This window comes from Struthio camelus, chromosome 3 (assembly GCF_040807025.1).
Source record: "Struthio camelus isolate bStrCam1 chromosome 3, bStrCam1.hap1, whole genome shotgun sequence".
NCBI classification, from domain to species: domain Eukaryota; kingdom Metazoa; phylum Chordata; class Aves; order Struthioniformes; family Struthionidae; genus Struthio; species Struthio camelus.
In genome coordinates this window covers 9,846,397-9,871,611 of record NC_090944.1, presented here as the reverse complement: position 1 = coordinate 9,871,611, position 25,215 = coordinate 9,846,397, and the positions used below count along the sequence as shown (strand labels likewise).

General features: G+C 39.1%; 1 protein-coding gene across 5 annotated transcripts in view; it reads left to right on the top strand.

The window, feature by feature from the left end:
* Positions 1 to 25,215, top strand: part of KIF13B (kinesin family member 13B) — a 124,182-nt gene that overhangs the window by 54,981 nt on the left and 43,986 nt on the right. For 4 of the 5 annotated variants that reach the window (XM_068936871.1, XM_068936870.1, XM_068936869.1 and 1 more), the window contains exons 4-18: positions 632 to 692; positions 2,402 to 2,494; positions 3,164 to 3,344; positions 3,714 to 3,801; positions 5,247 to 5,381; positions 7,022 to 7,134; positions 7,559 to 7,670; positions 12,221 to 12,433; positions 14,906 to 15,016; positions 17,967 to 18,101; positions 20,019 to 20,149; positions 21,036 to 21,122; positions 22,116 to 22,306; positions 23,147 to 23,357; positions 24,496 to 24,658. In XM_068936871.1, coding sequence (XP_068792972.1) covers positions 632 to 692; positions 2,402 to 2,494; positions 3,164 to 3,344; positions 3,714 to 3,801; positions 5,247 to 5,381; positions 7,022 to 7,134; positions 7,559 to 7,670; positions 12,221 to 12,433; positions 14,906 to 15,016; positions 17,967 to 18,101; positions 20,019 to 20,149; positions 21,036 to 21,122; positions 22,116 to 22,306; positions 23,147 to 23,357; positions 24,496 to 24,658 — 2,025 coding nt within the window. Of the gene's footprint in view, positions 1 to 631; positions 693 to 2,401; positions 2,495 to 3,163; positions 3,345 to 3,713; positions 3,802 to 5,246; positions 5,382 to 7,021; positions 7,135 to 7,558; positions 7,671 to 10,252; positions 10,586 to 12,220; positions 12,434 to 14,905; positions 15,017 to 17,966; positions 18,102 to 20,018; positions 20,150 to 21,035; positions 21,123 to 22,115; positions 22,307 to 23,146; positions 23,358 to 24,495; positions 24,659 to 25,215 lie in introns of those variants that run through there. The other variant, XM_068936872.1, reaches the window with a different exon arrangement.

Genomic DNA, 25,215 nt, shown 5'->3' with positions numbered 1-25,215 from the left:
GTGCGTTAACTTTGACGGCTTGATCTGAAGTAACGTAAACGTCAGCTACGTAGCAATACAGAACATCTGAAGGGGAAAGAGCAGCTGTAATTAAGCTTAGATGAGAAGTAAACAGCTAAAGGACAACACATGGCTCTTCTCTTTTCCTCTATCATATATACATACCGCTCTTGTGCAGAAAGAGGTTCCTACCCTGAGGCACGTTTTTAATTTATGCATCCGAGAGACACAGGGAAGTGATAGAAACAGCCAAGGGACGTCGGTCAGTTTGCAAAATAGAAAGCCTTGTGAAAAATGGATTGCAAGGATGAGTTTATGGGAAGTTAAGGAGAGCTCCTTGACATCCGGTCAGTTGCCACATGGGGAACTTTAGGAGAGCGTAGTACAGGTTTCGTGCAGTAGAAAGGAAAAAATAAAAACAAGGAGCAACCCTGCATTTAGAAGGGTGGCATGCTTGTTTAGGCTTCCAACTCAGGGAAAGGAAACGGGACGCTGTGCGTGTTGTGTGTTCAGGATGGCCCCAAGGAGCAAGATGGTAGCTAACATAATGCAGTGCTGTCAAAATTGGGATAAAATGCTTTTGATTTGGCAATAGCTCTTATAAGGTGCCCTCCTGATTATTTTTCTACAGGTGTTTGCATATGATCACTGCTTTTGGTCTATGGATGAATCTGTCCAAGAAAAATATGCAGGTAACATTTACCGTAGCTTTATGCTTGTTGTCTCCCAAGTACAAATGCTCTAATTAGAATACAGTATTTGCTGAAGGGCATAGACCATATGGCCTGGAATGCCTTTCCCCTGTATGACTGCTTGTTGTCCCAAAAAAAAGGAAAGCCTTAAATAAACCTTAAATCGTTTTTATCTCTAAAGATGATGATTGCGTCATTGCTATCCATCTGCAATGCAGGAAATTGAGGAATCGGTCAGGATAATGAGTTGCTCGTGTTCACGTATCTATTTAAAAGATTGTTCCAAATACATAGTTTTAAAAGCATCAAATCCATTTCTTTTCAGGATTTGAGAAACATTGCTAAATATACTTTCATGACTATGTTTCCCAGTGCTGGTGGGAATTTGGCATCATATTAGAACTTAACAATTGGAGTGTTAATAAAACCTACTTTAATATAGGGCTGTGTGATACATATATACAGGTGAGAGCATGTAACTTATTTAATAAGAGTCTTTTTATGTATTATGGACAAATTTTGACAAGTAGCTGTGATTAAAATATATTTGGACTTAACATTTTGTGGTCTATTCCTTTTTTTTTTTTTCCTGCATTTATCATCTTTGGAAATTCGGATTCGGTTAAACTTGTTTCCATTGATAAATAAAATGCATACTAAAAGATGCATATATTTACAGATTTCATTTAATGTATCAGATAACTAAATGAGCAGTAATTTAATAAGGAATTTGAGAAAACATTGGTGTCTTCAAATATACAAATGACTTGGGGAAATTTTGTTTCTGAAACTAATGTAGGCACCTGTGCTATGGGTGAAATTTTTGAAATATTTATTACAGCTTGGAATTATTTGCTCTGAAACCATCCAGTTGTGCTTAGCAAGGCACAACTATTAGTAAGCTTGATGGGGAGCTTTGCATGCATAACATCTGGAGCGTACTTGAATGTAAAATTGTGGACTTTAATCAGTGAGAGGAAGAAAGAGCTTTCAGGAAGGTTAACGTATTTGAGAGAGGAGGTTTCAGCTGATGAAGTTCTGTAATGTTTGGTTCAGAATTTAGTTTCTCTGCTTATAAAAGAAAATACAGATTTTGTTTAAATAAATACTACCTGAATGTATTATGCATTTCTTCCTCCAGTTGGAAAAGGAGCCAAAAAAATTGTGCATACAGATGTAGTTCAATTTAAAAAAATAAAAAATACACCCTATAGTTTGCTCGTGCATATGCCTTGTACTATAATACCTGGTATAATTTAATTCCTTTTACATATACTGTGAAATATCTAGTGCTCTACTGATTGCCTTAAATTGAAATCAAATAGCAGTTTTTAAAATAAACGTATGGGGTGGAATATATTCTGAGGTGCTACCTTTCACTGATGGGTGAAATTCTGCGATTGATAGTAGATCCTCTGCTGATGAAGCTTCTGAGTATTGACGGGGTATTGTTGCAAGTGCATGCAGATATGTGTGCAGTAATCACAGATTCTGATTTTTATAGAAGAACAAATCTGGAGTGCAGCTACTGGCCAATGGCCTTGCTCCAGTTGAAGGAATGAATACTGGATGCCAAATGCATTATTTAGTCAAGACCAGCAGGAGAACATTAACTGTTTGCTTTTACATAATCATTGAGGAATCTAAATCAAGGAGAAAAAGAATCTCTCACTTTCTTTCAGCGTTAGCTTTTGTGTTTTATTTCTTAGGTCAAGATGTTGTTTTCAAGTGCCTTGGAGAGAATATTCTTCAGAATGCCTTTGAAGGCTATAACGCTTGCATCTTTGCCTATGGGCAAACAGGTAAGTCTTTGCAGGATGTCAGCAAAAGCACTGTTGACGCAAAAGATGTTATGATCTGACTGGAATTGTTTTTCATGGCTGTTGTGGTATTGTTTGAGGAGAAATGCCTTGCAACGTAGATAAGAAACGTTTTTCTGTTTTGTAACATTGGGTATGTGACTGAGGTGAACAGGATGAGGAATTTGTCTGTTGCTGGCTACCCTTATTTCCCACGCCTTTAGAAGATTATCATCTTCTGAATGATTGTGACTTGTCCTTGAGTTTAGTACATCGTTAATATCTTCTGCCTCTGCAGTTAGAATAATCTTTAATCATCATTTAAAATGATGATTAGCAAAAATGAGTAGGCTTGTGCAACTGATTTTTCTCAATGTGGTGCCTAATAAAGTGTGGATGTTAGTGGGCTGTCGTGTACAGGAAGACTGTATCTGCCCGAAAGAGTCTTTTCGGTCAGTTTGAATTAACTTTCTTGTCTCGCTTTTTCATTTTATTAAGTAGACTGTTCTTAGCAACGTGATGTCTTATTTGCTTTAAAATAGAAAACTATGCAAATATCTTTCACTGAAATGCAAACTTCTTTTTTTTATCTCTTCTCTCCATTCCTTTCCGTGCTCTACAGAGCATAGAAGCTTTGTTGCATGTACACTAATTATAGATTCAATTACACAGGATCTGGAAAATCTTACACAATGATGGGTACTGCTGACCAGCCTGGATTAATCCCTAGACTTTGCAGTGGACTTTTTGAAAGAGCACAGAAAGAGGAAAATGAAGAGCAGAGTTTCAAAGTGGAAGTGTCCTACATGGAGATATACAATGAGAAAGTCAGAGATCTTCTTGACCCAAAAGGGTAGGCAATATAGGTGTAAGCAGCATTGTAATATGCTGGAATATACTCTTCCTTTCCAGGTACTAATTTGCCTTAAGGGACCCTCTCTTAACCATTGTGGCAGAATGGCTTTCTCTTCCTCCTGATCTCCCTTGTCCTTTTAACTTAAATAAAAATCTAGTAGTAAAACTAAAAGTAAAATGTCCGTATCAGCGTTTTGTGTGTGTTGACGTGAGGCTTTTTTGTTGTTTGCATGACAGTGCTTGCTCTGTGCTTTATATGCTATCTCTAAGACCATCGTGTTTGACACGTCAGTGAGAAATATGATTTACTGTAAATGTCATCTTAAATCAGTCGCATGCTTATAAATAACTTTTTTTTTCCATCCAGAAGCCGTCAGTCATTAAAAGTTAGAGAACACAGTGTTTATGGTCCTTATGTAGATGGCCTATCCAAACTAGCTGTTGCTAGCTACAAGGTAAGGATCAATTTTTGTGAAAGGCTTGTGTGGACATCCTAAGCACTTGGGAACGGTCCCTCGTGTGAGCTTGCAAAACTAAACAGGACAGAATTATTAACCTACTCCTAATTTACCCTAGCAGTAACCTGGGCTTCAGTGTAAGACATCTGTAGGATTGCTGTGTTAATTCTGCTGGAGAAAGTAGAGGTTAAGAACAGATGCTTATTGTCATCCTGTAATATTTAGTAATTCTGAAAAAAATTAAACTATTTAATGAAACAGCTTTTCTCACAACCTTAAGATGAGTTCAGACTGTATTCCTGAGAAGCAATGTTCAGTAATTAAAAGCAGAACCACGATTCAGAAGAGACAGGCTTCAGTACCACATCTTGTCGCTCCTTGACTGATGTGCTGTGGCCTAGTAATTCACCTACACATAACACACGTGCACCCTGGAAGTATAAGCTAACGGTTGGTTACAAGGCAAACGCTTGAGAACATTGCGTGAAAAGTGCTCGTTGGGAAGTCCTCTAGTTAGTTGTACAGCAAAGTATACATGTATGCGTTCTAAGAGTGCCCTAATTTTTAGGAAGCTATTGATGTACTGTGGGAGAAAACATTAAATACAGGATGTAAGTCTGTCATCTTAAGCAAAACTTGCAAAACAGTGGTTTTCTAACCATTCCTATTGCAGTCCCTCGACTTATTCATGTACCTCTCTTTACTGGTTTCTGTTAATAAAAACCACATTGCATATATTTCCTTCATGTGTTGCCCGGCAACTTTGTGTAATTCGGAATAGAAAGGCAAAGTGGTCTGTGGTGTTCTCTTGTGTGATTGCTTTTGGTTTTCTGTAGCATCATCCTGCTAAAGATGGGTAAATAAAAGTTAAGTCTGAGACTTTAAGGTTTTAACTGTTTTACAGATTTGCTATAAAATACTGAAGCATGGGAGCTGCATGTTTCTCAAGTGCCATAATTCAGCATGTCTGGATTCAGAGGACTTTACAAGTTCTTATTTGTAACAGGAACATAATGACCTGTTCTACAGTGGTTCTGTTTAGCTTTTATTTATAAAACTTTGAGCCTTATGTCAGTATTGAGGCTTTCAAGAATGTGTGTTTGCCAGCTGAGGCTAAAATGTTGGAGCGTTTCAAGCATGAATTGCTGTTGCTTTGCTTTTTTTCCTTTGCTTTAAAGTGTCTTTTTGTGCAGCCAGTTACATAACTTTTTGCTGATAATTTGATATCCAGATAAAGGTAATAGGTAAATGTGCATGTGAGAACGTTGTTTAATTCCTAATCTGTAAAGGGAAAGTCACAATATTTGTTTGCACACTGCATGAATAAATAGTGAGAAACTTGCTGTAAAATACGTGTATTTTACCAAAATAAGATTCTTTAGGCAGATAAATGAGAAGAATGTTAATGCAGATATGCTTATGACTGTTGAAATTGGATCTAGGACATAGAGTCCTTGATGTCTGAGGGCAACAAATCACGAACAGTGGCTGCAACCAACATGAATGAGGAAAGCAGTCGGTCCCACGCAGTCTTCAAGATTATCCTCACCCACACGCTTTATGATGTACACTCAGGGGTGAGTAAAATATGTTATAATGTTTAGATTTTAACCGTGGGTGTATTTCTTTTGCTTTAATATATTTCATGGAGTCATAGAAACGTCGGTTGGACGGGATCTCAGGAGGTCGTTTATTACAGCTTCCTGCTCTGTTGCACTGCTAGCACTAGATCAGATTAGACGTGGCTTGCTCTAGCCAAGTACTTCTAGAGCTCATATGCTAGTGTCCAAAGGTCGGGAAGTCCGTTTTGATGGGTTTCTCAAACTTGGTTGGGTTCTGTGCTTGAGCAACTCCATAACGTTTCCAAAGCCTAGGAGAGATTTTGAATGTCTGTGGAGCAAATACTAAGTTTTATACTTGCCTGACTATTGACTACAGTAATACTTTTCTGAATACTTGGCAGTAGTGTTGACTGTAAAGCATAATGAGTGTTTGGATTTTTTCCCCCTATACTTCTCAATCTCCACCAATCTTATTGTCCAACCGTTTTTGCTTGTTCTTTATTTGGATTTCTTTTTATTTACCCTTCAAGTTGTCTGTCTTCCTATGCTAAACTCCTTGGTTTGCCAAAATTTCCTTTGTTCTGTTTTTTTGGGTGGCTATACTGCATGCTTCATCTGTCGTGTGGCTGTGGTCAGCCTGGATGTAAGGTGGTAGTTTTGACTGTCTTTTTCTCTTCTCCGTCTTTCAGCACTCGCTGTGTAAATTTCTGGAACAGATTGCTCTGTTTTCTGACCTGCAGTTCCCTTCAGTCCTGGAAACTGCACATTTCAGTATGCCCTGATGATCACATTGTATTTTGAGAGGCTTGGAGTAACGTTTTGAAAAGCATATTGGTTCTAATTTTCCTGTTTGTTTAGGGGAACATAGCACTTTGCAATTGTGATACTAAGATGCTAAAGTCATAGCAGCTACAGAAAGCTTGCGTGGTGCAAGCAAGCTGTTCTTAAACACTGTGTTAGCTATTAAACTTTGTGTTAGCTATTAAACTTCAAACTGATATATGAAACTGGGGTGTTTCAGAATGTTGCTTTGGGTCAAATAAGATACTTAGCAAGAGTCATAAGGAATAATGGGGACTTATAATAAAATCTGGGATACGAGATTGGAATGCATGTCTTGGAATTCCTTCTAGGATGCTCTTAAGGATATAGGATACTTCTGCAATTGTAATCATTTTCATAAATTGTAACATGCTTCTTGTCATGTTCATTCTTACTTTGTGAAAACCAGAGATGAAACTTGGCATAAAATCTGAGATTTTGGGGAGACTGTTTTCAAGATGATAAAACAAAGGCAGGGATTGTAGATCCTGTGTCTTCATGTGCAACCCCCAGCCTGTATTCCCTCTGCATGTGTTCTTGCTTCAACATTTGACTAATATGCCCCATGTTCCTCTCCCCTGGATTTTTGAAATGTCTTGTTAGGTGTCTTGAAGATATCAGTCTGTCTGATGTCACTTTAAATCCTCCTGTTGTTTCTAAAGCATTAGCTAATGAGTTATTACAGAATTTTGTACTATGACTTTCAAAGCTTTGGAACAACTGTAATGAGCCTACACCAAGAAACGAAGCTTGATTCCTGTTTGAAAATATGTCAAGCTGTGTAACTTGACTTGAGTGAATTAACACTAGCTGTGCTCTGGTTCCTTCCGCAGACGTCAGGCGAGAAGGTGGGCAAGCTGAGTTTGGTGGACTTAGCAGGCAGTGAAAGGGCAACTAAGACTGGTGCTGCAGGAGACAGGCTGAAAGAAGGAAGTAACATTAACAAGTAAGTAAGGTTATTCTTTTCCCGTTCTCCTCAGTATATTCATGAGTGCTAACTACAGTGTACTTCTAATGCAGGATAAAATCAGTATAAGTTTCTGCAGGGTACCCGTTGCAGCCAGTTTTCTTCTTCCCCTCTCTCTGCTCCTTCCGCCATAGAATAGACTTAGATGTTTGAATGACATCTCCACTAATTTAAATGGTTAGCATTTTTCATTCTGTACTTGTGTTCCTGCAGCTACTGCATGCTTATGAAGGCTGAAAACGTATTGCAAAGCAGTCTAACTTGTGTGAGGAAAGAATAGCACTAATCAAAACTATACTAGAAACTTTCTTCTTGAAGCTCGTTTTGGAAAGTGACTGTCTAAACATGCTTTTGACTTACAAATAGATGCAACTGTTAATGGCTGCTTGTGTTCTCTGTACAGATCCCTCACAACTCTAGGGCTGGTTATTTCTGCCTTGGCAGATCAGGCTGCTGGCAAGAACAAGAACAAATTTGTTCCTTATCGTGATTCTGTTCTCACTTGGTTACTTAAAGTAAGTACTTTGATCCTTTTTTTTTAAAGGGGAATAAAAGGGAGGAAAAGGGGAGAAGAGTCACATTCAGTGAGATAAAACACTGTTCTTTTGCTGAATTTTCTGGTTTTGATATTAGCTATACTTGTCTTTGGAGAATTAGCTGGATGAAAGCCATTAGTATCTCCACAGACTAAATATGTTCCCTGTCTTCTGCTGACCTGTAATGACCTAAACAGTAAGAAACTTGTAAAAACCATTATCTTTTCTGGGTCAATTTACTGAAAGCTACACGCATAACCATGGGGCTAATTTAATTTGGGCTATTGCCATACGCAACTGAAGTTTACATACTGATGTGGTTAGCTTTGAAGACTTCAATTAGGACCATTATCTTTTTGCTAATTTTCAAATACATTGGTTAATATACTCTGCTTTTGTCAGCAGGGTATAATTGCAGAGTATTATCCCAGGTGCAGTCCGAGGAACTGAGTTTGTGTATCGTCTTCATGTGAAATGAGTTTCTGTACGATGTAGAACTCTATTTGATATTTTCTCTTAAAAAAGGCTGGCTCTTGATGGCACTTGGATGAATATCTGTAAGGTCTAAATGAAGAACAAAGTTGTTGCATGAGTCCTATGTATGTCAAATTAAAAAGGCAAGCTCTTTTTCTTGTTCTTCCCACTTCCTATGTACGGTTCTTAAAAGCATGGTAGCCTGATGAAGAGAAAAGTTGGGAGTGCAGTTTGATTTAGGCATAGTCTTCTGGATTTCTCCTGTTCTCCAAAGTGGCAGATGCAATTGTAGCCACTTTAATCCTGGAAAAGCTAGCCCGCTAGTAAAGATGAGATTTTATCTTCCTTAATACTGTGCTTTGTCTCCCCACCAGTGCAGAGTCCTTAGCGATGGTTTCAAATATTGTTTGAGTTCCTATGTTTTAATTGCATATGTAAAATATATTACTTGCAGGTTATACAGAGATATGGAGATTCCAGAGGATGTTTTTCCTTAAGGGCATTAGAAAACAAGTTGACTTAAACGCTTAAGGGAAATAAAATCTCAACTCGTGTAATCCCTTGAAGCCACAAGCCTTCATTTTTTTTTTTTTTTTCCTCAGTGCTGTCTTTTAATGAACCTTTTAAGCATCGCTGCTGTGAAATGTATCAGTTCTCTCCACGATTAACACTACAGATACTGGACATCAAATAGTACAGTCGTGAGGGCTACCTAAAAATCAAAATGACTTAACAGAAATAGTATGCATGCTCTTCTATGGTGTAATAAATCCTCATTTCACAGCGTTCCTTGCCCTAAGTCTTCATTAGTGTTTAAATATGTTTTCACCTTTGTATATTTACGGTGGGATTTTTTTTTTCCTCTAAACAAGTCCTTCTTGCCTGTCTGCAGAGTAGTGAACAACAACACTCAGCTTGCTTCAGTTTGTTCTGGTAGCGTTTGTGCTTGGGTTCCTGACGAGGGTATAATAGTCTGAGTAAGCAGAAGTGGAAACTTTTCTAACGGGTTTCTAGTGGTGTTGTTGGAATTAGTTATGCCGTTGCCTTTTCAAACAAAACCAGCGAGCAGACTGAAATTCCTGTTTAGCACCTGTCTCACGCATCGTAGCTAAGATGATGGTGCCTATGCACACGCAGTACACACTTCAGCTCGTAGAAGCGTCCTTTTGTTCTGCCTTCTTTCAAGGAAACTTCCTTTGTCTCTTGAACATCCAGCGATGTTAAAGTGCAAAAAAAAAAATTTTGAGGGTTCTGGATTTTTTTTTTCTTTTTCTTTTTTTTTTTTTTTTTTTTTTACGAATAAGCTCGTTGAAGAGAAGCTTTTTTTTGAAAGGAGAAATTTTAAATTAAATTAAAAATGACTGTTTGCAGAAGCAATGAGATGATGATGGGCTTTTTTCTATCTTTTTTTCTATAGCATTCAACTTTTAATTATGATGCCAAAGTGGAGCAAATGTGTTCTGACACTAGGAATATTTGTTATATACAGTCTGTTCACAAATCTGAGAAATCAGTAGCGTTCAGGAGGTCTCAAAGTCTAAGGCTTCATGTTTATAATTTAGTTGAGGATCTTTAGACAAAAGTACTAGGTGAAAAGTTATATTCCTAGAAGAGGCTTGAAGAGCAGCATCAAGATATAAGCTCCTCTTTCCGCTGGATTTATCAAACTGTATTGGTACAAACCTCTCATTTTCCCATTTTATTCACAAGCCGTGTGTATTTTTTTATTTGAAATATTTCACCCTTTGTTTTATTACCGTAAATGATGACTGCTATTGAAAATGTTTTCTTATCTTTACCTTTTGTGTTGTTTTCACAGTGATCTTGATGCTAATGAAGACTGGGCTAATTTAGCCGTAGAAATAACTAGTCTTTATTTCCATTCTGTTTCTGTCACCTGCAAACCCAGGCTTTCCAGGGTAGTTTGCAAACGTTGCCTTCACTTATGAGAGACCGGCTTACTGTTCGTCCACAGTAGCTTGTTCGGCACAATAGTTTTATACGTGAAACTTTATCAGACAGCCTGGCGTTGGGTTTGAATAGCCACAGTACGGGAGGAACTTTACCCAACTAATAATGGGTGTATTGTGAATTATGGTGTATCACTGTAACCGCGTTCTCAGCTGCCTGTACAGAGGAGCTGCAATTCAGACGGTGAATTAATCCTGTTTTGGAACTAATGAGCGCAGTGGGTGGAAGTTCCCAAAGTGCAAACTATAAAGGTTTTATTTGGAGTATGAGTGCCTGGCCCGTACCCCGATAAACTTCATCTTTTTATGCAGAACTGGGATTGCTGTTGCGGAGTGGCATTTCTAATGTTTGAAAAGCGTTAACGGATAGAAGCAAAGTTCTGGCTTCTGTAGAGAAAGAAATCCCACCGAAAGCGTCGTGGGCTCCTATTGGACCTTTTAGAGTTTTCAGTAGGTGCCTTGGAAAAACGTTTCTGGATCACAGGGTGGATCCTTCCAGGCAGTGCATTTATTGGAGTAAACGCTGGCAGTTTCTCGGATGCGAAAAGGGGGAACCGTGGTGGCAGCAGTCAGAAGGGAGTTGTTTTCGACTGACTTCTCTTTATAAAATACTGTTCGCCCCGCGAGTCCCAGCCGTGCTGTCGGCCCTCGCTGCGCTTGAGCGCTGGTCAAATGGAGTTACGGTCTCTGCTCAAAGAGACCTCTTTATGTGACCAGAGACAGCGGAGCGCTACCCGTACCGCGGCGAAGCAACGTCAGTCCGTGCGCTTGACGTTTGTCTGACCGCTGAAGCAGCCAGGCTGCTGTCAAATTATTTTAGGCGTCATGCAGCAAAAAGTCTTAGGGAAACGCCCCCCTTAAAGGGGCATTTTAATGACTGGGAGGAAAAGCTGTGTGTGTGCTTTGTAATTGAAGTGGTTAGACAAGCAGCTAATGTAGTCAGATTGTTCTAATGGCAACGCCTGACCTAGATTTCATGGGTTGTTGAAGATGAAAGTTAATAGCGTGGTTCTTCTCAGAAAGAGACCCCAGGTTTAAAAAAAAGAAAAGAAAAGAAAAGTTTCTGCAAGATTTAGAACTAAATATTTTATTTCTTAGACTGACTACAATTGTAAAACACTTTTTTGCAATCGATAAAAAGAGTGAATGCTTCCTTCCTTCCCCCCACCTCCCCAACACATTGCTTTGCAGGAATGTAGCTTCACGCCCTTGTTCTCTGTCAACCAAATTCCAAAAAGGCTATTTTTTATGTAACTCAGTTTAGACTTCTGAACTATGTCAGCCGGGCTGGGGGGCGGGGGGAAGGAAGGGCCCCGTTCCAAAATTTTTATAACAATAAAATCAACTATATTATTTATGATCTCTAAAATGTGCTAGTAGAGCTGTAGTTCAGCCATGCCTTTAGAAGCAAACGTGGCAGGTATACTTTTTCAAAGCAGTTTAAGTACTAAGCTAGAAACCTGGAAACTTAAGTGGCATACAAATTTCAGCCCTAAAATATACTCTGAAAATAACTAAAGAGGTGGTGATGTGTTGCCACTACGCGATACAGAATGAAAGTAGAATGGACAGGAAGGAGATTTTAATCAGTGTGACTTAAGTAATTTAAATGAAGCGCTTACTGGAGATGTGTCACTTTGAGTCTTTAAATTAAGATGCACTGAATTCGTTATGGTCTTCCCTGTGGTCCTTTCATAGCATCTAGAAAGTCTGGTGCTGACTTGCTTATACTTCTATAAGCAGAAAACATGGAAGCAAACCTTTCAAGCTCTTTTTAGGTACCCTAAAGACCAAAACGGGTACTGTTTTTCTGTTTGTTTAAACTAATGCTAATTCTAAAAGCCAAGAATGATATTTCCTAAATGTGCTTGAAAAAAGGAAAAAAGAACAATTGAAATAGCAGCCTGGCTTGATCTACACAGCGTAAAATATTAATTTTGAACTGAGAAGCTCTGACAAAAATGTTGCTCTTAATATTTGTGCCCCAGCTACTCCCAACCCTTGGTTATTATTTGCTGTCTGAATGCACTGATATGTTAAAACCAAAAAACTTCTCTTAATTTTACAACCACTATCACTTTCCAGGATAGCCTTGGTGGTAACAGCAAGACTGCCATGGTAGCAACAGTAAGCCCAGCAGCAGACAACTATGACGAGACCCTTTCGACACTGAGGTATGCAGATCGGGCCAAGAACATTGTCAATCATGCTGTGGTGAACGAAGACCCTAATGCTCGCATTATTCGGGAACTCCGAGAAGAAGTGGAGAAGCTCCGAGAACAGCTCACGAAAGCAGAGGTACAACTCTTCGCCTTGGCTAGCTGGCAAAACCCGTAAACGCCAGCATCGTGACTTTCTTACCTGGCTCTTGAAAACTGATGCCACAAAGAATTACTAGATGGCACTTATCACAAATCTCCCTAATATCATTTCTTTCCCTTTCCATTTTTCTTTAGGTCAGTGTTGAAACGTGGGCTATAACATGAAATACCAGGTTCCGTTTGAACACACTCTTGAGCAGTTGTATTTTTATTGTGAGCTACAGAGCAGAGGAAAGACGCCCTGTAGGCGGGAGTAGGGATGCAGTCTTAAGATTGTGCTGTTTACAAGTGGAGCTTTGCCTTAAGAATTCAGTGTGGCCACATCCTGCAAGATGTGAATTCAGTTAATAATACTTGCTTGCTTACAAGCTTTAACTGTTTCTTCTAAAATGAATCTCTTGCGGATGTTAAACAATATTATGAATGTTTGCATGGCTCCCTCGATGAAATTATGAAGGGAGCATGGCCTAAATGTTAGGGCAAGGCCAAGAACTTGAGTATGTCTGAGTTCTGTTCTCAAACGTGGCAAAGCAGTGGTTATGTAATCGGGCTGTTCAGCAGTTTAGAAAAATTGTGACTACAGTATTTATCTCATGGGGCTTGCGGGGAATGCTGGCTGTGGTATTAGAAATGACTGGTGAAGTTTGGACTCTTCTCGTGTGAGCTACCTACTATGCTAAACATCCGGTAAGGGAACATCAGTTTATTTAAGATATCTCAAGTTTTAAATATCTTAAAAATTCCTCTAAAATGTGTGCCACAGACTTAAAGTGCTTTGAGAGATGCAAGTACTCCCTGTGTGTTTCATTTGTGGGCATTAATGCCAAAATAACGACAGCTCTGCAATGAAATAATGTTTCCTAAATATGAAGTAATACATACTTCCTTTCCCAAGTATTAAAATCCCACCCTTGTTGTCATCTGAGTGACATTGACAAAAAACATGGAAAAAAGTTTAGTTTGTTGTTAAAAGGTTACAAAGAAAAGGTCAGAAGCCACATTCATTGTCTTGTTCTCCTTTCAGTTCATTACGTTTGTAGCTTATCTAATTGTTCCTACAGAAATGTGCATAAATAATTGTTTTAAATGAACAAAAACATTGACTCCATCATGACAGTCGGTTACATATTCAAAGCTCATTTCTAAATATAGAGCTTACTAAGTCAGTTTTATATGCTGTTCTTTCAAATAAGCAGTGGAGGGAACGAGGGGAATTACTTGGACAGTGCTGCCATGCTGTTTCATCCACTGTCCCTGTCTAATATCTAGCTTATTCTGCAGTTGAAGCATGTGAAAATTTTGAGTAATTTTGCCCGAGGTCCAAATAAATAGACAGACCAGACTTAGGACTTGAAAAGAATTGAGCTTCATCCTCCTGCCCTGCTCCGTAGTGTCCAGCACCTTTGCACTGGTCATATTTTATTAGTCATAATAAGTCTTTTTTCTGAAGATTGCTTTGGCTTCGCTTTCCTTCCTGGGTGGAATTCATGTTGCCTTTTACCCTGTATTTAAGTATTTGGAATATTCAACTAGAAAAAGACTACATAGGGCGCATCAGCTGACAGCTCCTAGACTGCTATGTCTTGAGGCAAAGGAAGCTCCTATCTTGAAATGGAATTTTCCACCCCAGCAGTTGCTCCTTTTCTTGAACAAATTGCCCTGCAACGAGGCTATTTTGCCTGATTTGAATTCCTGTGAGGAGTTTTGGGTTTTGTGGCAAGAGAACTGTTTGATGGAGAGTGATACTCGCGTTTCGTAAACACCAGCCAGAAACTTTTTCATCTTGTTAGCAGAAATGAAATAAACATGTAAGCAAACCCTTAGGCTCCTGTTCGAGGTAGTACAGGAGGAAGAATGCCAGGACTGAGGTTAGAAGAAGTAAATATATATAGCATAAAAACATTGATGTTCTTTTGGTTTCTGGAGTGTCTAATGGGTTGGGGGTACACCTTCTCACTCTCGCGCATGCCAAACCAGGCTATATCCAAAAGAGGAAATGAAAAGATCTTGGTCGCATGTCCATTTAAGTGACTGGATTGTTAACTGCCATTTTGGGGGAAAGAGCTGAAATAGTGGTGGCTAGCCCGAGCAGCGTTATCCAAGAAACAAATTGTTTTAGATAAGAGTCTTTTGGAATTGCATTGGTATAGAAATGATGGTAGTTTGTGTCTGAATATCTTTGTGCCAATCCACCAGTATCATATAATTAGTTAACATTGAAGTATACAAATTCTGCTTTAGCATCTGTACTTGAAATCCATTAAACTAACTTTTTAATGAATTCAGCATTTATGTGGAATATGTATTTAAAACACGTTTACTTACTTCTCGAGTACGCCTTGGAAAATGAGGACTATGTGTTTCTTTTTTTCCCATCTGTGTGATTGTGATGTGGAAAAAAACCAAAATACAGCAAGATTTCTTATTTTATTTGCTTTTACTTTTGCAGGCTATGAAATCACCAGAACTAAAAGAACGGTTAGAGGAATCGGAAAAGTTGATTCAGGAAATGACTGTGACCTGGGAAGAGAAATTAAGAAAAACTGAGGAGATAGCACAGGTTTGCACTGTGGTATTTTTTCGTTGTTTTTGTTTGTTTGTTTTGGGGTTTTTTTTTTTTGACATTTATGGAAAACAGGTTTGTCTCCTTTGTTTGTCAGTTCATGGAGGTTGTCAGGATAGTTCCCCACATTTATGGGTAAGTAGGTCAAGCTTACTGCCCCTCTGAAAAGCTTCACTTAATTCCTGTGAAAGCTGGATGCCTCCCAGATTACTACTCTAGTGACAATAATAAACTGTCACTCTATGTAAATTGAGAGGTTGTTTAAAAAAAATCCGTGGATGAGAGGATTAGAGGGATTTTATATACTTCAGATAGTAAAATTGTTGTTTGTGATGAAAAGTGGAGTGTTGAGAACATTAAATGCAAGGTTATGTGCTGAGTGCCTTGGCAGTGAAAGCAAAGGGCATTCAGAATATTAAAAACCAGAGCTGTTCAAAATCCCTGTGTATCTCTTACACTGATATTTAGGGCCTCAATCCATAACTGATGGTGATGGTTACACTGAAAAATTGTGCAGGTCACCATGAATATTGCGTGACACTTCCAATTCTTGCCACATAAATGCTGATGTATATATTTGCAGCAGGGAGCTTTTGAAGGGAGAACCATTGAAAGGTGATGAATAGCATATAATAAATAATAAGAAAATGGAGCATCTGGTGCAAAGCCTTCTTGTAGATGACATGTTCAGAACAGGGCAGACTGACTTTAAAGATCCATTGTAAGAAATGCTGCTTTTAACTAAAAGGCCTTTCTGGCTCTCAATGCAGATTCACAGATTTTTCTTCCCTGTGTGTAAGTATGAAATACAATAATAATAAATTCTACCCTCATCCTACATGCTAGTTTGTAGGCGTAGAAACCCTGCGTGTGCAGGGAGGTTGAAGAACCAGAGTAACAGGATCGACGCTATAGAATACGTGTGCCTTGAGGTTTACATACAACTACTTGCTTTTAGCTTTTTTCCTTTTTGTCTCCCTCTAAATTCTCAGCCAGTTACGATGTTACAGAGCTGGGATTTTCATGACCTTACAGTTCTAGAAAACGTGGATGTTTTCAGAGGAGAGATAGGAACTAGTGTTTGTGCAGTGTAAGGGTGTTTCAGGACCTCTTGGAAGCCAGTAGAAAGAATCCTTTTGACATCTTCAGTAGGCTCACACAGGCCCAAGGTTAAAGGCATTTATATTATTATTACGGCCTGTCAAGTGATTTTATTTTTGGCCAGCATCCTCCAACATCTGTCTATCACATGTTAAATGGGTAGGGCGGGTAGGATGGAGAGACGATTATAAATCTTTAAAAGTGATTCCTCAGAGAATGATTTACCCTAAAGATGCAGTTTGTAGAGATGGAGAGGTAATACAGGATCAAAGCATTAAAGAGGAACTATATAAATAGGCATTTCTTTCAAGTTTTCAGCAAGAATTTGACATGCTTTTGTTTTTGGAATGCTTCAGTTGAGTAACATTGGGTCTTGAGCAAAAGTTAACAAAAACTTGCTCACTTTAAGTGAATCCTGTGAGATTAAGACCATGGGCCAAGTCCTCCTTTGGGCAACACATTCTTTACTTCTGTCTATAGATAATAAAGAATGATTTGAACATCAGAGCCTGGCACTGCTAATTTTTGACATCACACTGCCAATTTTTCTGTTCTTTGTTTTTGTACACACGCACACGTGTGCACGTACACAACCCGCCACGGCCATGACTTTTCCTTACCAAGGACATCTGTTGGTTTCATAAGTGTGTGAGAAATCGGGTAGAGAAAATCCAGAGGGAGTTGTGCTTGCTATTCTTTGCAGTCTTCATTTTGACCAGACCTGATGCAACTCGGACACTGAACAGAGAGTTATAATCAGTAGTGTAATGTGCTGTTTTTAAATAAAGAGCACACTGGCAGGTGAGGTTGAGATCCTTAATAAATATTCCAGCATTATTCCTGTGTAACGTATGTTAAATATTTTTAATGTCTCAACTTCACAGCTAAAGCTGCTGCAGGTCTCTAATACTTTTTACACTTTTATTTTTACCTTCCCCTCTTTCTGCTCCCCCCTCATAAATCTTTGGGTGGCCTCCCATGTATTTTTTCTTATTTTGTCTGCTCATGTAGATAGTAAGTGTCATCTCACTTTCAGTTTCTGTATGATCCTGTGCACAATTCTCAAGTATGGAGTGAAAGGACCGGTGAAATGTTTTTGCTTTGCAGTGGACACAGAAACGTTTCTATCTTGACATTTTTATGAAAGAATCCCTTTCTGTTTTGTAAGTCAGAAATGTTTAATGTTCTTCTTTCACTGCTCTAGTCTTCACCCAAACATTTCCCTTTGAAAGATGTACGTTTTTGCACAGTAATGCTTTGTTGTTGAATTCTAAGAAGTCTATTGACAAGAACAAAACACCATCCAAAATGCTACTATTCTTGTTTAGCAGGAAGTGTTATTTGCATTATTTAAATAGCAGGTTTTCAGTTTTTTGTTGTTTTGACTTCTGCGGGATAAAAGATGGACACAGAGCTTGACTTAGCAGAGGCTTAACTTAATTTGTTGCCTTTTCATTAGAAAGGGAAGATAAAGGGCCCTAGAGATGGCTTTATGGTAATGCTTCGCTGTTCCAGTGAGGTCACGGAGAAGTGCCTACAGTGCTGCAGTGTGGTGCTCCCAGCTGTTTTCATCTTCACTAGGAAGATGCAACTGTCTGAGACTATCGCACATAGCTCGCTGTTTTAACTCTAGAGGTAAAAGGACTAGAGAAGTTACGGATATCCTGATGTGATGTTTAAGCTGGATGTGAACAAGACTTTTGTGTCAAATCTGTTGCAGAAGAAATAACTAGCTTTTTCAAAGTAGCTGCCCATTGTATTGTCTTGGGTTTGTTGGCAGGTAGGAATGCGTTTTGTAGAGTTATACATCAATCAGACTAATTTTTTGATGGCTGTTCTTTTGCAGGAGCGTCAGAAGCAGCTGGAAAGCCTTGGCATTTCCCTTCAGTCTTCTGGAATAAAAGTTGGGGATAATAAGTGCTTCCTGGTTAATTTGAATGCAGATCCAGCTCTCAATGAACTTCTGGTGTACTATTTAAAGGTAAAAATAGATATATGTATTTTTTTAACAAAGTGGGCCCCTACTGCCGTTGGCATCGATGTCCTGAGAGATTGCTATAAAATTGCATATTGCAAGCGTTCTCTACTATTAAGTGTTTCAGGAAACATAATATGAATATAGCCTTTTTATTTCGGATTTTTAATCCTCTATAGCAGAGGATGGTTTGGGGTGTGGGTTGATTTATCTGGGGGAGAGATGAGGGTGTTTAAAAGGTGTTCTCCTTTATAAACTGTCTTCTTTTCTTTGTGACAGCTTTCACAAGGTTTTATTCAGAACACTGGTTTATATAGTTATTAGGCTTCTCAGTAATCAGCTTCCCTACATGTTGTCAAAATTCAGACTAGTGACTTCAGCTTGTAGCACACATTTTTATTCATTCCTTTTAGTACAATAGAGTCAATATGACTCTCCAGGTGTGAAAATCAAATTCTACTCTGCCTCATCACTTTTGCTGATATGCAGTCTCTTTTGCTAACGTTAAACATAAGAAAAGACATGTAACGTGACTTTCGGGCTCCACGCTGAAACAACTCAACAATTTATGTTTGTTTCACAAGCTATATAGACTTGATCTAGGGTCCAAAGGAGAAATGAGGTGCAACCATCTTAAAGTCACATTTCAAGATATGAGTTCTAAAACATCCCCAGTGTAAGAGCTTTGGCAGTTTGAGCTTCACATTAATAACTCTCTTCTCTTTGAGGGTGTAAACAGCAACTCTGAAAACAGCCACACAATTAGTATCTGGGCTGAAAGATAGTTTTGTTTAGTCTTTCCTAAGAAATAACGTGATCCTCTTTAAATCGGTCATCTTATTATTGCTCTATGATATCTCATTGAAATCAAGGGAAAGAACTTTTTCACTGCCATCTCTACTGAATGCATTTAAAAAGAGGGAAGAGCTGAGCTGAGGTTTTGGGAGAAGAATTGAAGCCTTTCCGGGTGGCTTGCACGTAGGTGTCCCGAGCGTGACTCAAGCTGCTAGAGCAGCCTCGACACTGACAGCTGTTGAGGCAGAGCTGATTTCTGTGATGTTCTTTGTGAACGCCTGACAGGAGTACATTGAAGACAAAGCCTGTTCAGAAAATAGGCCTTGGCCCATCCATACCAGTATAAAAGTCTCAGGTGGACATAGTGGGGATCTGGGATACTTTCCATGTTTAGACAAACCCTTTTGCATGGACTAGGGCTTGTGTAGTTCAGTTAGCTTTTTGTTCTTGTTTTGAATTTAAAAAATTCTTTTTGGTGGTTGGGGATTTTGGTGTAGAAATCTGTGTTCAGAAGTTCTTTTGGCTTACACTTGTTTTGCCTAAATTCCTGAGATTAAACTCTCTAGGTTCGCAAATTATTTTACCTACGTTCTCTGTTACGCTGTGTTGCATGAGTTATCTAAGCTATTACATCTGTTCCTCAAAGATTGCTTAGAGATGCCTAAATAGATGAACTGGGGCATATGTAGAGTGATCCTTTCTCTACCAAATCCCTCATGCTTCAAGTGCATCAGGGATTTACTGAGCCAGAGGATGATCTAGATGCAACCTGTGTAGTAGCCATGGATCTAACCGTCATGAACCTGTCTTAATTCCCTTTTGAACTCCCTTATGCTTTTGACTTCCACAACATCCTGAGGCACTGGATTTCATAGCTGAGTTATAAAAACTACTTCATCTTTGTAACTGTTGACCATTAACTTTCCTGAGGGCTCCCTACTTGCTTCTCTAAGAAATAGTGAGGATTTGCTTGCAATATTTCCTTCTCCTTTTTCTTGCTAAAGGAAGTATTAAAAAGCTTTCAAACTTTATAATCAGATGACAAGATATATCCGTAAGGAGAATGGACAAGTTGGAATTAATGAACTTTTGCAATCCATTGCTAACCTCTGAACTAATTTTCCACAGGAGCACACATTAATTGGATCAGACAACTCTCAAGATATCCAGCTATGTGGAATGGGAATTCTTCCTGAACATTGCATTATCGACATCACTCCAGAAGGACAGGTGATGTTAACACCTCAGAAAAATACTAGGTAATGGAACAAAATACAGCTTTAGTTGTGTGATAACTGTAGTTTTATCTAGCATTTTATGGTTAGTGCTGCAAAAAGGTAGCTAAAGCATATGACTTTCCATTTAGCCTGAAATAAGAAAATTCTGCTGTTAGTATTCAGCTTTTAGATGTTGTTTAAGTTGTCATCTGCTCTCCTGCCAACTCTTATCTTTTGTTCAAAATAGATTTCTGTTGCTGGTGGAGTTTGTAGTCTAAGATTTCAGAGAGAGGCTGAATAACCTACGGTACTTCAAAATCGGATGTTATTTTTAGCCCAATCACAAAATGACATGCACTTATTGTTAGATCCACAGAATTCAGGAATTTCATGTTTACGCTGGTTCATAGCTGACCCTCCTTTGAGCAGGTGATTGGAATAGATAACTTCCTGAGATTCCTTCGAATATGAATTATTCTATGATCCTATTTTCAGGCTTAGTCTAACTATGAAGTATATGTAAAGTTTCTGATGGTTCTAATTAGGCTGTTGTCCTTAAGCTACGTATATACCTGAGTTCTCTGACGTCTTATGCAAACGTTTGTATTTTGTGTCTGTATTTCAAAGCAGTGTGAAAGTGTTTCTTTCCAGTGCCTTCTCTTTTTTGCAGACCCTCCATTTTTAAACAATAGTGGTACTCCCCAGACATAGCTGTCATAGTATCTATCCAAAAGTAGCAAATTTCGTAAAACTTAAGTGATCAAAAAGCTGAATTTCAGGAGTTTATGAAACAGCACTGAGTGTGCTGGGGTTGTTTTGCCTGTTTGCAATCCATGAACTTGTTCCCTTATCTTAACTAGCTAGTACTGGGGGGGGAAAAAAAAGCCTTATAAAGGTGTATTTGCTTTGGATTTTCTTCTTTTCAAAGGACATTTGTAAATGGTTCTGCTGTTACGGGCCCTGTCCAGCTACATCATGGAGACAGAATACTGTGGGGAAATAACCACTTCTTCAGGTATGAAAAATATTAAAGAAATTTTAAGTTTGAGCCAATTTTGTTTTACCTTAAAGTTTAAGGAAGGATGTCAGTGGAGCCTTCCAGGTGCAGGAGGAGATGATTCCTTTCTCATTGAGATGATAAAGGCAATGCTGATGATTGGGCGTTCTTGAATGGTAAATGTCCTAGCAACTGCCTATAACTTCAATTTCAGAGCAGCAGGTTGAAGCAATTTCTTGCATTTTCAAGGGACTGTAACCGTCTGATGAGGATCTTGCTATTGTTATCCATACCATTACATTAGATCTCTTTAGTGAGATGGTAACTTTAATTTGGTCCAGTAACTAATGCTGTTGTGCAGTTTGGCACCAACTTAATACTCTGTCCCCATTGTGGAAATGTTATACCTAAGCTTTTATTTGAATAGATTGCCTTTTGGGTCTTGCATCTAAAGTGTTTGACAGTCATCTCAGTCTTGCAAGATCATTGTGTTCCCTGGAGTTCCAGCTCCAATCAGTAAATTGAATGCTTTATGTATCAGATAGGATTACTGGCAGAAGTTTTCTGTGAAGGACTGTCATGCTTGACACCCTCCATGCTTGGCCTGAAATACCTTAAATATCAGTGGATTCAAATGATAATCTAAAGTGTAATTGTTTTCCTTTTTGCTTGAAAGAAGCGTCCTCTTAAAAAAACAGGATGTAATTTCATTATTGGCTCAAAATTACTTGATTGTGGGTGGACTGAAATAAATTACGGTGATCTAAACTATATTGTTAGTATTATTAGTTACTCTGCATTACCGGAGTGTGATATAGATGAGTTAGTTTGCCTTGAACTGCCTCTTTTGCTCCAAGGAAAATTACACTCACCAGAGATGAACAGCTTTTGAAAGAGGAAAAAATGTACTGTTTTGGACAACCTGCTTAATTCTAATAATCTTTTCAAGCGGCCCTGTGTTTCAGAGTTGAACAATTGATAGTTCTTGAAAAATTTCTCCCACTTTTACAGGCTGAATTTGCCAAAGAAGAAAAAGAAGGCAGAACATGAAGATGAAGAGCGAGACAACTCAATGAAGTGCAGTAACAGTGTCGAGCAGCTGGACGTAGATGGGGACAATTCCAGTGAAGTGTCTAGTGAGATAAACTTCAGCTATGAATATGCCCAGATGGAGGTCACTATGAAGGCACTTGGTAGTAATGGTAAGAAGCAATGGAATTATTGGAAATAGGTACAGAATATGGGGTTGCATCTTCAGGGACTCTTCACCAGAGAAATACTTTTCTCTTATAACTTCCTATTGGAGAAATTTTCTTGTGAATGACTCAGCTTAGCTGTTTTTGCACTTTAGAGGAAAAACACAGCTGCAGAACGTTACGTTTGGCAGTTCTTGCGGAAAAAGCCAAAACTGGAATATTGGTGGTACTGCAGCCTAGAATAAAGGTGTTCTCACTTCCCTGGATATTTTTCTTGTATTATGTCTGACTAAGGCGTTAGCTGCGGTGATCTCAGTCTCTGAAACCCTGTGCTTCAGTTTTTGTGGTCTTACGTAGCTGCTCCAGAATGGCGTTATTGTGGGAAAGAGGCGGAAGTTTTTTTCAGCTTGGTCTTTCTCTTTTCCAAATGCTCTTAAATCATTCATCCAGTCTGTTCTGTTGATATGTGTTTTATTCCATAGTTCCACAATAATGTAGGATTTTTCATATGCATTGCAACAAAAATGCAAATTCTCCTTCCTTTTTGATAATAACTGTGCTTACTATTTCGGACGTTCTTCACCCATAGATTTCAAAGGCTACTGGAGGCCTAAAGTGAATATCTGAAGGATGTATAGTTTGGGGAGAGGAGGTACCAAGGCACAGTAATTTGTGCCTTGCCCAAGGTCATGCAGAATATCTGTAGCAGAACCTGGGGGACATCTTAGACTTAGGACTCTCAGTCTCTGCCCCATATTCACTGCTTCACCATTTCCATTTAATTTTATGCTTACTAGGTTTTTGAACCCAGAAGTAGTAACTTCTTTCTTTTCAACATCTGTTTAGATCCAATGCAGTCGATCTTGCAAAGCCTTGAGCAGCAACATGAAGAGGAGAAGAGATCTGCACTTGAACGACAGAGACTGATGTATGAACATGAACTGGAGCAACTGCGAAGGCGATTGTCACCAGAGAAGCAGCATTTCCGCAGCATGGACAGGTTCTCCTTCCATTCTCCCAGCGCTCAGCAGCGCTTACGGCAGTGGGCAGAAGAGAGGTGAGTAATTAAATGTGCATCCCTGATAGTCAGATGTGAAGTTCTTTAGGGCCAGTGAATTTTGTAAGATTTAAATTGCATTGCACTCCTCTGCCTACTTTCTGAGAAGAATCCGTCCTGCAGAGGAGTGGGAAGGACGGAGTGAAACTATGAACATAAGAACGATCAGACCAATGATGCTAGAAAAGACGGGAACAGAAGAGTGCCTTTCATAGTAAAGGAGAAACTCTGCTCTCACCAGCACTGAATTTGACTAAAGATTGGGTGACTGGAAGAAATTTTGGGACTTCTATGTGATGTCCTCCTCTGCCTATTCCTGACTCAGCTGCTGGAAGGTTTGTTTTTCCCCTTTACTCGCATACATCTGTCTGACCTGGGCAGGTTCCAGCAGCCAGAGGAGGGTAGAATGAAAAGGGACTAAGAGGAGGATACAAAGAATTTTGATCCAGAGCTCGGCCTGTTTTACAAGCACAGAGGGGAGACAGTGCTCTTTGCCCCTTCCTAGACAACTTCCCTGAGGGTATTTACTTCTCACCTTGGAATGGTCTTGGCCGGTATTGCTGTCAAAAAGAGCAGCATCAAGAGAAAGATGAAACTTTCCCTGAAACAATGAGTGTGGAAGAGACGTTGAGAAGAGCAAATACTTCCTATTTCAGAAGTTGCTTCTTTAGCCATTTAAATCAGATTCGTATCTGAGGCAGTCTAACAAGGTGTCAGTTGTCCATCTGGAGTAGTTTGTGGTACTAGATTCCTCCTGCATTGCTCTTTCATACAGTCGGCTGGGAGGCCAGTGAGCAAATCTGAATAAACCTTTCTCTGCAAGACGGAACATCCACATCTGAGGCGGGAGAACTCTGGAACAGGCCACACAAGTACTCACTGTTAAGCAGGTGCATGGAGAAGTCTCCAAAGCCAGCAGTGTGCTGATGTTCGTGCTACTCTATTCATACAGATGATCTTTTTTTATTATTTTGCAACAGAAATGCAATTTCATTGCCCTGATCTTTGTGTTAAAAAGCAGTTAACTTGAATGTTAACAGACTTCTTCACTGCTAAGTGATCATTTGCGCTGCATTCTCAATTTCATTTCCTAAGTGGCATGATTTCTCCTGTCTCCCTGCAAATCCCCTTCTTTTAGAGAGGAAATGTTGACCCACAGCCTGAGGAAGCTGCGAGAGCAGATTGTTAAAGCCAATTTGTATGTGAGAGAAGCCAATTTCATCGGAGAGGAATTAGACAAGAGGACAGAGTATAAAGTCACACTCCAGATCCCAGCTTCAAGCCTTAATGCTAACAGTAAGGTAAGACAGCCATAGCGGAACTAAAGCATTGTTCAGTAAGTTTGCCTCAGAGTTCGTTTTTGTCTTATTGTGACTCTAACAGTCCAGATAATTTGCCAAGGTATTCATGTGTATTAAACATGTAGCACATGCTACCTCTTTTCCTATTTTGTTGCTATAAAAGGTGATAGTATGCTAGCTTGTTGAAAAATGTTACAGTGCGAGACCTTTCCACTGGTGTCAAAGTTCAGTTGCTTCTGTTGTTGTGTATAAAGTCCATGTAGGTTGAGTAATACCTACTTCACTTATTTACCATCACCTTATAGGTGTTCATCTTTAAATCATGCTTGTGAGGCCATCATCTCCATCATACGGGGAGGAAACGGAGCAGGGAGATCTTGGATGATTTGTTCCAGATGTTTTAAATTTTGAAAAGCGGGAACTGAACCCAGACTTTTCTTGTCTCAAGCTGGTTGCTTAAACACTGGCTTACCCTTCCTGTTCTTAAGGTTAACTCAGAATTCTGATCATCAGTCAGGCTGTCATTAGTACATTAGATGTGTTTTATCCTAGCATAA